This window comes from Monodon monoceros, unplaced genomic scaffold, assembly GCF_005190385.1.
Source record: "Monodon monoceros isolate NGI ecotype Baffin Bay Population unplaced genomic scaffold, NGI_Narwhal_1 Super_Scaffold_21, whole genome shotgun sequence".
Classification (NCBI taxonomy): domain Eukaryota; kingdom Metazoa; phylum Chordata; class Mammalia; order Artiodactyla; family Monodontidae; genus Monodon; species Monodon monoceros.
In genome coordinates, this window is record NW_021703778.1 from 137561474 (window position 1) to 137575632 (window position 14159).

A 14159-nucleotide genomic window follows, 5' to 3' on the forward strand; every position below is an offset into this window, starting at 1 on the left:
AGAAATGTTTATTTTGTTTTTATGCCTACGTTTTCAAATGTTATAATAAGGAGTTACACAAAGAGATCTAACTTAGAGTATATATAATAGCAGATGAAGAATTTAAGTCAATTAACATCTCTAGCTATAAAGTAGGAGTAACATGACTATTCATTCTAATAATTAGACTAACAAAAAATCAGAAAGAGTTAATTAGAATGTGATAATGGGTACAGGGGTGAAAAGGGAGATGAGAAATCCACTAAAGACTTCAAATTCATATGAATTCACCTGCTTTAAGAGAAATATAACAAATAAGCTTAAAGTGTTAGAGTCTAAAACAAAAACAAAAACTATAGCTAGTCATCTAGAAACATGAAGAAGCATATAGAACTGCAGACTTCTAACAAATAAATAGGAAACAGTAAAGATGAATACTATCAATTGTTAAAGGTGTCAGATCAATATAATAGAAACTCAACAGATAATTTTTGATTTACTGGTGGAATTAGATTTACAAAAGAAATATGGCTTAAATTCTGACTGTACTAAACTACAAATGTAATGAATTACAGTAATTATAAGTGATATAAATGCATTCCATAATGTGATTATTTTCTGTATATTAGTATAAAATGGAGTTACTGGGTTACATAGAGAATTTTTGTTACTTTTTTAATCCATTGCTTTACCTAATAAAATTTCCTCCTCTATGTCCAGAAGTTAAAATGTCTGTATATTACTTTTATTTATACTGTACTTTTCCAACCTGGCTCTTTCAAAAAAATTATTTGATTGAAAAGTTATCAATCCTTTTCATTCTATAATACCAAAATAATAAAGTATTTGATATAGCTAATTATGGTATTTCTGAGCAGCTTATGAAGTGCACAAAGATTAACTAAAATTCTTATTTCCAAATCCTGGTTTCTTTCAATATAGAATGACTAGAAAAGTACTATCTCAGAGCAAACACAAACGGCAACAAATTAGGTTTCCTCATAATATAAAAATAGATAATTATTTATAAAAATCCACTGACATAGTATTTAGTTCTTTTAGAGGGTTAATCCATTTCTCAAAATAATTTATTCAGAGAAATAACTTCCTTACCAATATAATTCATTTTGTTCATTTTCAGTTTAAGACGTTGTTTTTCTTTTTTCAAGTGATAAGCAATGAGATTTCTCTTCATTTCAGGTAAGTCCTGAAAGATAATTGCCATAATTTCACAGAAGTTAATAAGCATTAGCAATAATGGCCTGTTGAATCTTAGTCTCCACTTGTAAGACAACAGCTTCACTTCTTTCAGATTATTTCAGACTATTCCACAAAGGTCTGTCCTCGAGATTAGCACTCTACAAAACTGAAGAAGGTATAGTTTGTCTGCTATTGCACAGATTCACTTCTTTTCTGGAAAAGCCTCTCTTCCAGGTTTGGGACGCTTAGCCTTCCATACAAGCACTACCATGCTTAGCCATACAAGGCTAAGCATGGTAGTGTCCTACCCCAGGCTACTGTGTATCTACAGTTCAATTAGAACTTTCAAAGACTGAGTTTCTTAAGACTCAAAGAAACAGATGGTGAAATTTTTCCTAGAGTGACAGGTGACTGGAGAAATGTTTTGGGACAAGGTACATCCAAAGAATTATAAAATTGTAGTATTTATAGAGATCTTAAATGTAATAGTTGAACTCCAGTTTGCTGATAGGTCCTCAAATTATAGGCTGCTACTGACTCCACCTTCTCTTCGGGCCAACATTACCTCTTCAAAACAATCCACAACCTTTATGAAGGTTGTGCCTGGGTAGGGATTGAGAGGGTTCCAGAAAATCTGTAAATTTTTTTCCTAGTAATTCTGGAAAAAAATGTATTCTTGCTCACTTAGTCTCCTTAGGGCAGGCCTGACTACCCAAGCACACAGTTTTAGACCTCATCTTATTCATCTTTGTATCTCTAGGTACAAATATTTTCAGATGTAAATTTGTTTCAACTTTTGGTCTCTGCAGTATTATTTAGTTCAGAAATATAAGAGGTAGGCAGAGAACCTTCCTCTTATACAGGAAAAAACAAGTTATTATTTCCAGTTTTTTTTTTTTGTTGTTAAATAATATGCCTCAGGTCACTTTTAATAAACATTGAGCTAGTAAATTACTACTGTTTTCCAGGTACTCTTCTGGGTATGGGGAATTAATCAGAGAAAATTTGATACATATTAAAGCTCTTGCTTTTTCTAGACTGTATAAAATCTCAGTCCTTGGATTTTAAAAATATTTTGAAACACCCTAGTATTTATAATCTGTCAGATTACACCTGTTGAAAATCAGTAGTAATTTCTATGTAAACAGTAGGATTAGCAAACTTTCAGTTGAATGTTAATAGTCAAGCTTGAAAAATCAATTGTAAAAGTACAAGAAAATTTAGAAAAATTACTGATAATCCTACCCTCTAAAGATAACCATTTTTATGCAATTTTCATATATATGATTATCCTACATATAGGATAAGAATATACAAAAGCCTTGTATCTTATTTTTCCCCTTAATTATACCAAGAACATTTTCCCATATCATTAAAAATCTTGTAAACAATTTTTAGGGCTACATAATAATCCATGACTATAATTCAAAAAATCATTTTCTTATTGTCAGATATTTAAGCCATTTCTCTTTTATCATTGTTATCATAAATAATATACCTGCATGTTATATTATTTCCTTAGGATAAATTCCACAGAGTAATGCTAAATGAAGGGTATGATCATACTTAAGGTAAAGAAAATATATTGTCACATTGCCCTCCAGAAAGATTGTACTATTTTACATTCCCACCAGTAGGGTTTACCTGTTTTGCCGCACCATTACTGGCATTGATGAATTTCACTGGATCATAAATTTGCTAATTTGACCATTTTTAATGGGCTACATGTTTAATGAATTATGAGCCACAATCATCAAATAGAAAAGAACATTTTTTAAAAATCAATACAAATAAGGAAAAATATAAAAACTCCAAGAATGGTCAGTATATGATAATGTTCTAGGATTGTAAAAGTTTATTTCATAGGAAATAAAAATGCAAATACTGTGTCTTTTTGAGAAAAGCTCAGGATGCTATTTAAAGTATGAAACTTATGAAATATCAATTTACTAGGTGAAAAGTTACAGCAGGAAAAATACATATACCTAATGAAAATACAGATAAAATTGCTACTCTGGTTTCAGAAAGCTGTGTTAAAGATGAATGTGGAACTTCCCTGGTGGTGCAGTGGTTAAGAATCCGCCTGCCAATGCAGGAGACACGGGTTCAAGCCCTGGTCCGGGAAGATCCCACATGCCGCGGAGCAACTAAGCCCGTGTGTCACAGCTACTGGACACAGACCCTGTGCTCTAAAGCCTGCGAGCCACAACTACTGAGCCCACGTGCCACAACTACTGAAGCCCATGAGCCTAGAGCCCGTGCTCCACAACAAGTCAAGCCACTGCAATGAGAAGCCCATGTACCACAACGAAGACCCGATGCAACCAAAAATAAATAAAATAAATTTTAAAAAAAGATGAATGTGGTAGTTAGATTGCAAGATTTGTTTGCAATAACTGTGCATACAGGACATAGTTACTATACAAAAGAACCTCTCCCTTCTGAAGCTGTAATTTTAGTGTTTGCGTTAAGAACTGGCATGTCTGCTTTTTTGCAATCTTGCTTTGCTTGAGGTAAGCGTGTGAGGACTGTCTGAACACAAGAGATCTGAAGAGATTGTGTTTCTCACAATTCTCTTCTGCTTTCAGTTGTAGTCGGGACCCTGTCCCTAAATTACATCATATCATTAGTTCTACAAAGAATTTGTATTGCTCTCCAGCCCACTAATTCCCTCCACTCCCTTTTTTAACTACACAAAAGACAAGAATTTCTAAGAATAAAATCAAGAAATCTGTACTCAAAATTTAAGGCAACTTCAATAGAAACTTCTTGGTTTGATCTTTGTTTTCCTAATTAAAAAAAAAAAAGTTTTCCTGGTTCAAATTTTTTCCTGAACTTCTTTCGTGGAAAAAGAGATGTGAATTGTGAAATGAGATTTACAAATTAATAGATGTGTTTTTAAAAATTGGAAATTACATACACAACTAGATAAAAGAAACTTGAATGTCCATTGATTGACTTAATTGGATTCTGTCAACATTACTTTTTGGTCACAGATAACTTTTGCGTCTCTCAGAAACTTTTCTCGAGCACTGTCCTAAACAACTTTGATATTAACTATACATTAGCCTCCTTCAAAGGAGTTTCCCCTTCCCACAGCCTCAGGAAAAATATCACGGCACATAAAGCTTTTAAATGTATCTTGTCCTCCTGAAGAGACTGTTTCTGGTTCGTATCCCTCCCCATGTAGTGACACTAATCTTCCGCACTGACCTTGTAGTTGCCGCCAGCTCACGCCGCTCTCGTCTTTGCCCATGCTACAACCCATGCAAAGAACGGCAAAGGTCAGCACCTGGCCCAGGCATGTCACCTCTTCCAGGAAGCCCTCAGGAACATACTTTACCCTGTCTGGATGTGCCCCCGCCTCTGTGTTCCCTATAGCACTTCTCTCAAATTATTATTTTTTATTTATTTATTTATTTTTTTTGCAGTACGCGGGCCTCTCACTGCTGTGGCCTCTCCCGTTGCGGAGCACAGGCTCCGGACGCACAGGCTCAGCGGCCATGGCTCACGGGCCAAGCCGCTCCGTGGCATGTGGGATCTTCCCGGACCGGGGCACGAACCCGCGTCCCCTGCATCGGCAGGCGGACTCCCAACCACTTGCGCCACCAGGGAAGCCCCTCGAATTATTTTTATCTATTTATTGGGCTTTCAACCTCATAAAGACAGATTATTTTTGCATTTGTCTTTTACCTCACATCCTGGGACTTCTTAAAGCTAATTGAATGACTGTCTCCAACTTCCCCACATAATGTGAAGGGTTATCGCTGTTTTGTTACTGTCCTCCTTCCGGAGCCCATTTATAGGAGACTGCTTCTACCACCTATCACTTGGTGCCAGACAATACTTCCAGACCTACTCCCATATATTACTCTTAAACGTTATAGAATAAGTTGCGCTCCTTTTCATCTACCTTCTCTGAAGAGTTTACGCCTCTAGTGTAACTTCAGCATAGCTAAAGAAAATAATCTCACTCAGTTGAGCTCATTCATAAACATAACTCAGTCATAAACATGATCGCGCATGCTTAACCTGGGGTTGAGAGAATCGTGAGAGGCGTTGAGGCTGGGTTATTTTATGGTACTTCAAACTGTGGGTTTTGACTATAGACTTCCTCGTGAAGAACTCAAAGCGGCGTTTAAAGCACTTGAAACGGAAAATAAAGAAAGCAGTGGAGAGAACAGGGAGGTGATACTAGGACGCTTAAAGTGGCAGGACAAGCTGGGAAAACGGAAAGCGAGGTCGAGAAAGTTTACACTTTTGGGAAGACGAGTTGCAACCAATCTCGTCTCCCACTCTGCAGGCCGCCTCGCGCGCGGCGCGGAAAAACGGTCGGCCTCTCCGGGCGCTCTCCCGGGCTCCTGCTGTCCCCGCCCGCCAGGCAGTTTTTATCCAGCGTTCACACCCACTGAGACGCTGCGAAGCACGCAAAATTAAATTCCAGGAGGCCGACGGCCCAGCCTAGGAACTTCCGCGTCATTTCTCTTTGTCTAACCCCCCTACGCCCGCTCCTCCCAGGGGTCAAGAGCGGCCCTCAGGCCCAGGCCAAGCCAAGCCAACGCCCAGGCCAAGCCAAGCCAACGCCCACGCGCCGGCGGAAGAAAAATGCCTGCTCTGGCCCTAGTTCCTACTGGCCACCAACTCAGAATGAATTACCCCGCCCCTACGAGCTAGGTTGGTGGACACACTAGGAACTGGACGGCATTTCAGGCCTTAAGAACTGAACGATCGGCCAAGGTAGCTCCCCTCTCGGCGCTCCCCTTCCGCGCCTCCTCCCGGCGCCACGCCCCAGCACTTCCTTCCCCACCCTACTTGGGAGTCCGCGCTGCTTATTGGCCGCGTTTCCTGCCAATCCAACGGACGTCGACGAATCCCGCCTTAGGAAAGGCGAAGATCGCGAAAACGCGTGGGGCGCGAGCCTGAAGCCCCCAAGCCGCCGGTTGCTAGTGAGCCTCGGAGGCAACTGACCACCTGGGGCGCGTGGGCGGGGCCTCACTTGCATAACGTCCGCCCGTCGCATCCTCGCGCGGGCCGTAGTCCCGCCCCTCACCCAACTAGAAGTCTGTTGGGCCGCAGGCGGGTCACTCCGGCCCAGGCAAGCCTGTGGCGGGCGGTCCCGAGAGCGGATTGGCTCTGAAGGCGGCAGGGAGGAGACTATAAGAGTGGGGAGCCGAGCAAGGGGAGAGGGAGACGGTTGTTGCGCTCGCTGTGCTTGGTGCGAGGCGGCCGTTACTTGAGGCAGCGGATTTTCTGCCCTAGGTGTTGTCGTCTAACGTCACTTGCCTGTCTCAGTCAGGATGTCTGCCCGCGGCCCGGCTATCGGCATCGACCTGGGCACCACCTACTCGTGCGTGGGGGTCTTCCAACATGGCAAGGTGGAGATCATTGCCAACGACCAGGGCAACCGCACCACCCCTAGCTACGTGGCCTTCACCGACAGCGAGCGCCTTATCGGGGACGCCGCCAAGAACCAGGTGGCCATGAACCCCACCAACACCATCTTCGATGCCAAGAGGCTGATCGGTCGGAAGTTCGAGGACGCCACAGTGCAGTCGGACATGAAGCACTGGCCATTCCGGGTGGTGAGCGAGGGAGGGAAGCCCAAAGTGCAGGTTGAGTACAAGGGAGAGATCAAGACCTTCTTCCCGGAGGAGATCTCCTCCATGGTCCTCACTAAGATGAAGGAGATCGCCGAAGCCTACCTGGGGGGCAAGGTGCAGAACGCGGTCATCACCGTCCCGGCCTATTTCAATGACTCGCAGCGCCAGGCCACCAAGGACGCGGGCACCATTACGGGCCTCAACGTGCTGCGCATCATCAACGAGCCCACGGCGGCGGCCATCGCCTACGGCCTGGACAAGAAGGGCTCCGCGGGCGGCGAGAAGAACGTACTCATCTTCGACCTGGGCGGAGGCACCTTCGACGTGTCCATCCTGACCATCGAGGACGGCATCTTCGAGGTGAAGTCCACGGCTGGCGACACCCACCTGGGCGGTGAGGACTTCGATAACCGCATGGTGAGCCACTTGGCGGAGGAGTTCAAGCGCAAGTACAAGAAGGACATTGCACCCAACAAGCGCGCCGTGCGGCGACTCCGCACCGCCTGCGAGCGAGCCAAGCGCACCCTGAGCTCGTCCACTCAGGCGAGCATCGAGATCGACTCGCTCTACGAGGGCGTGGATTTCTACACGTCCATCACCCGTGCCCGCTTCGAGGAGCTCAACGCCGACCTGTTCCGCGGGACCCTCGAGCCGGTGGAGAAGGCGCTGCGCGACGCCAAGCTGGACAAGGGCCAGATCCAGGAGATCGTGCTGGTGGGCGGCTCCACTCGCATCCCCAAGATCCAGAAGCTGCTGCAGGATTTCTTCAATGGCAAGGAGCTGAACAAGAGCATCAACCCTGACGAGGCGGTGGCCTACGGAGCCGCGGTGCAGGCGGCCATTCTCATCGGGGACAAGTCAGAGAACGTGCAGGACCTGCTGCTACTCGACGTGACCCCGTTGTCGCTGGGCATTGAGACGGCTGGCGGCGTCATGACTCCACTCATCAAAAGGAACACCACGATCCCCACCAAGCAGACGCAGACCTTCACCACCTACTCAGACAACCAGAGCAGCGTGCTGGTGCAGGTGTACGAGGGCGAACGGGCCATGACGAAAGACAATAACCTGCTAGGCAAGTTCGACCTGACCGGGATTCCCCCGGCGCCCCGCGGGGTCCCCCAGATCGAGGTCACCTTCGACATCGACGCCAATGGCATCCTCAACGTCACCGCCGCCGACAAGAGCACCGGTAAAGAAAACAAAATCACCATTACCAACGACAAGGGTCGTCTGAGCAAGGACGACATTGACCGGATGGTGCAGGAGGCGGAGCGGTACAAGTCGGAAGATGAGGCCAATCGCGACCGAGTGGCCGCCAAAAACGCCGTGGAGTCCTATACCTACAACATGAAGCAGACGGTGGAAGACGAGAAACTGAGGGGCAAGATTAGCGAACAGGACAGAAGCAAGATCCTCGACAAGTGTCAGGAGGTGATCAACTGGCTTGACCGAAACCAGATGGCGGAAAAAGATGAGTATGAACACAAGCAGAAAGAGCTCGAAAGAGTTTGCAACCCCATCATCAGCAAACTTTACCAAGGCGGCCCTGGCGGCGGCGGCAGCGGTGGTTCAGGAGCCTCCGGGGGACCGACCATCGAGGAAGTGGACTAAACTTGGACTCGAGTCAGCGTAAACCTCTTTTCCTTTCTCTCTTTTTCCTTTTGTTTTTGTTTTTTCTTTGAAATGTCCTTGTGCCAAGTATGAGATCTATTGTTGGAAGTGTTTAGCCCGGTGTATGCATATGAAAGGAAAGGTGCAACAACTTAGTTTAATTATAAAAGGTTAGTTCTAAAGTTTGGCTTTTTAAAACATTATTTGAGGTTTCTCTTTAATGCATTTTGCGTATTTGCTGACTTGAGCGTTTTTGGTTAGCTTAGTTTGTACGTGGAGTTTTGAGATGGGAAACCTGAAGTTTGCACACATGTTCCGTGGAAGCTTGGTAACAATAAAATATACAGAAGCTTGAATTGTTTATTTTTATGTACTACTTTAAGAGGAAAGTGAACATTGCAGTAATGTTAAGGACAGGCATACTTTTTATAAACAAATGCATAAGTACAAATTTAAAAGTAAAGCTGAAATTGATCTAAAAATTATTGTGTTGGAGTTTTCAATTTTCCCTTCTTTCTGTTTTACCCATGTGAGTCTTTAACTAAGATATTAGTAGAAGATGAAATTTATCTAACTCAGTGTTGCCTAATTTTCTGATGAGGTTCCTGCTTTGAATTACCAGCAACTTAAGGGGAAAAGATCTGGGTAAACGTTTTCCCCCCTTTTAATACAGAAACCAGACTGGGGTCTGACAGTATACCCAAACTCCTAAGGCTTGGCTTAAGTATTCAAGTGAAAATCCACCTGAATATTCCAACAGAATACAAGGTATGTTCCAGGGTTAAGTACAGAAAGATTCTTTCTCTAAACGAAAGCTGGGGCAGGTGTTGTCTTTCTGCAACATACAGGTGCCTGAAACAAGATCCAGCAGGCAAACGTTAAAGCCACTTAATACTGACTCCAAATTTAGTCAAATTTGTTAACTTTAATTTTCTAGTAAAACAGCTCAACTTCTGGGCTTATGGCAAATTCAAGAAGAATATGTTTTCAGCAGTTAAATTACTTGCAGGTTAGAGGAAGATAATATAGTTTTTTCTTCTGATTTGAGAATCATAATGCATTTTCAATACCTGCCTTAAATGACTAGAATATATTTCTTTTTTAAAAGACAAACTGCAAGATAGTCCTGTATTTCGTCAATATACAACTTGTCCATTTTTCAGTATTTCCGATTTGCGATTGTCACATAGGAATATTACAACCCTTTGAGATCCATTATCCTGGGCTTAAGCTTTAAAATCCATATCCTTGCGGGGGGGGGGGTTCATATTTTAGTGGAATGACACATTTGCTTTGTTCTGATTGATTCTCTTTAAGGAGAATGTGGAAGAAATTCAGTAAAAGCTGATTGGAAAATGCATAGTTAACCTAGTGTTTTCACCATACAGACATTTTAATATCTTCTTCCAAGTGATGTAGATTTGCTTCATGTTGCTCATAACAGTGACTTATAGAAGCTAATTTTTAATTTAGTAGTGGACACTTCCATATCATGCAGAGATTAATTTTTGAAATAATATAAAAACGAGAGAACAAAGCAGCCTAAAAATATTGAGCTTTAGTAATGATCCTCTCACAGAAGAGCTGACTCTTTTTATGTATACTTTTTTCCGTTTTTAGCAGGTCTCATTTGGGTGGGGTGGGGAGGTAAAAAGGCAGCTGGAAATTGCTTCAAAATAAACATTTTTAAAAAGGTAGTTGCTCTTTACACTCTGAAAGCTGGACATAACTTGGGTTTTTCAGTGCTCATGCCAGGGTGGAAAGTTTTCAGCAAGGAGGCGTTTAGGGTGTTTCATTGACTGCAGATAGCATCGTATAAATATTTGACAAACTACCTTGGTACTAACAGAATCAGGTGATTAGTAGCCTTAGAGTGACGTTTAACATGAGTTTTTACCAAGATAACACTCATTCTTAACCTTTTATTAGTCCTTTATTGAAAGTGTTTATCCCTTGCTCTAACTTCAAAGTATATAAAGTATAATGGAGTCTTTCTGTAAGTGCAATTTGGTATTAGTATGACTCATTTTAGACCTCAGTTTGGGAGAGATTAGTTTTTAAAGTATCAGAAAAATGACCAATGGTATTCTCTTTGGCCTGGTCTCTGGTAACCTGCTGTAACACTAACATCAATCTATGTAGATACTTCATTTTCCATTATTTTGAAAAGTAATTTGTAAAAGTCCTAGCCTTGAGTGTTTTTAATTCTGTCTTCTCAAATTTACCTAGATCTGAATATTGCTAAGATAAAGCCACTGAAGTAGCCGTTCAGTGTTTCCAGGGGTCAGTTGAAACTGGTAACTCGATAACTCCTGGGAACTCCTTAGCAGATTTTAGATCAGCTGTAGTCAAATGATAATGGAAAAAGTACTTGATCTTAGGATGAGGCTACATTACAGTTTAAGGAATAATTAGCATCACTTGAACTTGAAAGTAATGTTATGCTAGGGACTAGTGGTCATGACTAAAGCTAATGCAATACGTATAGAATGCTAAGGGATTGAAAACGTACATTTATCAGAATGGGGACTTAATTTTTTCTTATCTGGATGTCTGATTAACAAAATGGCTGTTTTGAGGCAATGAATCTATACACCTGTCAAAATAAGACATAGCAGGTTGTTTACAGTATTTCAGATGTATGAAATTTCAAAACAAGCTTACCCTAAGTTTTTTTATCATTAATTTGATATGTGTAATGGAAATTCATGCACTTGACTTGTGTATTAGGAGATATTAGTGCTTTTTACATCTTTAAATTTAGCATGCATAATAGGATATTTAATGTATCACCTATTCAATATGTCAAGGAGAGCTAAGAATTTCTTTATCCTATGTACAACTTTAAACATGAATATAATAACCTGGCTATCTAGATGAAATCAAAAGATTTCTTTTTATGAAGCTCAAATACTGGGCCCATGATAAGGTATTCATCTACTTTAAGTTGAATGTAGTTTATAAAAGTTGTATTGTGGGGTATATTTCCCTTGCTTTTGAACACTGGAATTGAAATTTTAAAGAGTCTCAGATCCATATGTCACAAGACAATTGCTAAGGAAATACATATATTTAGGTTAAGGAACAACAGGAATATTCAGTTGCTTCTGTATAATGTGTAAGTAGGTATGAGAAAACTGTTGTGAAGAACTATCCTTAAGCATTAAAATTAGATACAGAATTTAAATCCTTGAAGAAAAATTATGGATCTTTAAAGAAAGATACAAGTTTTTACTCTTGATATAGCTCTTGGGATGGAAATATTTTAGGGTATATGTATTTCTAAAATTTAATAGAGTAATACTTAATGTTGAAATGTCTTTCCCTTAGAACAAATGAAGTCATAGACTCTTTTCCTCCACCCCTTTAAGTATAGATAGGGATGTTTGTGAATTGAAGGTTGGGGAAATAAGCAATCAAAAATGGAGTTGCTGATTCAAATACTGGCATTGCTGTTTTCTTACATGTTCGTTTTAAAAGTAGAATTATAACACTTTGAAAATATGTCCATTATGACTTTTTCATAGTGTAAGCATGCATTATATCCAGTTAATATCTTGGGCCTAAAATTTGAGACCAGCAACTTAGTTCTATGTCATATGCTCTGAGTTCTTTGACCCTGAGGAATTTATCTTAACTAGGCCAAAAAGAAAAAAAAACAACTTTCCCTCACAGGACACTTGAAATTATTAAATATTTAGATGGCACCTTTATCCCTACTTTATAGCATCATGAATTCTTTGGGTTTTTTTTTAAAGAAAATTATATTTCCATTTTAGGTTGTGAGTTTCTCATGCCATTTAACAAAAAACCTAACTGGTGAAAAATCTAACCTAAGAAATGAGTGGGTCACTTTTAAAATAAATAATAATTTAGAGCCATAAAAACAATTTTTTTATTCCCTCTTTTGTTAGGGCCTAGTGATACAGAAATATAAGATGGTTCCTTAAGAGTTATCGAGGCTTTCCTTTAAATATTATGTCCCTCTACCACATGTGACGTAACTTGTCATGTAACTTCTCTGTAGGTCATTGTTCTGGGTTCTCAACGCTTTTATTTTTACCTTAGTTTTGTATTTTAGCCTAAAGTTAAACATGGTAAGGTATAAAAGATCTTTGGTTTTCTATTAGCATTTCTTCACTCATTGAGATAACTGAAGAAGTTGCCTGGAAGTGTGGGGAATGGGTACTATCGAGAGTCCTTGGTCTCTCTCAGTCCTTTTTGGAGCTTCAACTCATTATTTCTCCTCTTCCCACCCAAAGTTAAATACCCTGCTTGGAGAAAAGCTTTTGGTGATTGGGATATTTTGCTAAATTCTTTTTAAGTGAGTCATCTTGTAATAAGCCAGCCTCTAAGGCTACAGCCTGAAAGCAGCACTGCCAGCATACAGGTAGGTTTCCTTATATCTGAGCCAAACAGAACAGCTACCAGCAGTGGACTCAAGTGAGTGGAACATGAATCTAGGTGATTACAATTTTATACGACTGTGACCAGTGATTGTGTGTTACCAAGTAGTGAGACTGGGAGGATGGAGGGAAGGGGAAGCAGTGGGATATCTATTGCTATGTTTTTAAAGTTTATGTGAGTATACAATCACTATTTACTAACCATCTCTTTAACGCTAATTAAGCTGTGGGGATAAAACAAAAGCAGAATATATTAGGCATTCCCAGTCATGTAGTGTCATCTAGCATTGCTTACATCAGTGATGGAAGGAAAAAAATACCAAACAGTCTGCATATCAACTCAGTTGCAAGAAGAAATTACAAGACACATGATTTGAAAAGTGTAAATACAGAACTATCAGTTGAAAACCCATTGATACAAAGCAAGTTTCTCTACTTTGAGAGACACTAATTTTGAGTACTTATACAGGGTGATGCTTTACACACATTACTCCTTAAAGAGCCTCGTAAACCCCTCATCTGGATATCTTCAAATGGGTTCCACATCTAGTTATGCAGCAGAACCCAGTTTTGAAAACCTTATTTCCTCCCTTGCTCCCCTCCTGCCCCGCCCCGCCCTAAATTAACCTAGTCCCAACCTGTATGTTTTATATTTTATTTTATTTGTTTTTATTTTTCTAACCTGGATTTGAACTTCATTTAGTGCTATTAAACTTTGGAACAAAGGGGAAGCTTCCCTAAGGAACTGAAGACCTTTTGGCTAAGATCAAGTGTAGTATCTGTTCTTATTAGTTTAATATCTGATACATCTTCTATCTGAGGATAACATACTAAGTGGATTTTTGGAGCAGGGAGTTGGAATAGGAGCTTGCTCTGTCCACTCCAAACAAAAAAAGTTATTCTAATTAAAAACAAAAAAAACAGTGATGCAGTTGACTTCTCGGTGGGAAGGCACGAAGAACTGACCTCTAAAGAAGGAACCCCGGTGCAGCTTTGCTGTGAGACGCTAGGGAGCCACAGCAGCCAAAGGTGTCAGCATGGGCAGCAGTGACGCCCACCCGCCACCGCCGCGGAGGAAGCAGGGTCCCGCCCCCGCCCAACGTCGGCGGGGTTTCTCAGCGCTCACGGGCAGTTAGTTGCCTCCGCGACGGTCGGTCTAATGCGGCCAGCGGAAGACCACGTATCGTGTGCCCGAGTTTTATTCGAGGAGGCGGCGGTTGGACTCGCAGGCCGACTAGCCGGATGTAAGTGCACCTGGGCCGCCCCCAGCCCGTGGCGGGTGGAAAGCCGACCCCCTCCCGCCCGCGGCGCCCGACGGGGGCTCGGTGGCGGTGCAGCGACGCCTTCCATTCCCTCGGCC

General features: G+C 41.6%; 2 protein-coding genes, 1 non-coding gene and 1 pseudogene across 3 annotated transcripts in view; 3 read left to right on the forward strand and 1 right to left on the reverse strand.

Annotated features, from left to right (window-relative positions):
* Window positions 1-1145: 1145 nt before the first annotated feature.
* LOC114905444 lies at window positions 1146-1214 on the reverse strand. The gene has a single exon (XR_003796269.1). It is a non-coding gene; the product is annotated as a small nucleolar RNA SNORD2 (small nucleolar RNA).
* A 4919-nt stretch (window positions 1215-6133) lies between these two features.
* HSPA2 (heat shock protein family A (Hsp70) member 2) lies at window positions 6134-8875 on the forward strand. The gene has a single exon (XM_029239292.1). It carries the CDS (start codon window positions 6477-6479, stop codon window positions 8391-8393), a length of 1917 nt encoding a protein of 638 aa, XP_029095125.1. The 5' UTR covers window positions 6134-6476; the 3' UTR covers window positions 8394-8875.
* PPP1R36 (protein phosphatase 1 regulatory subunit 36) overlaps window positions 8518-14159 on the forward strand; it is a 36064-nt gene continuing 30422 nt past the window's right edge. The window contains 3 exon segments of the mRNA XM_029237151.1: window positions 8518-8563; window positions 9067-9161; window positions 13969-14036. Coding sequence (XP_029092984.1) covers window positions 8518-8563; window positions 9067-9161; window positions 13969-14036 — 209 coding nt within the window.
* LOC114905287 lies at window positions 13543-13703 on the forward strand (annotated as a pseudogene).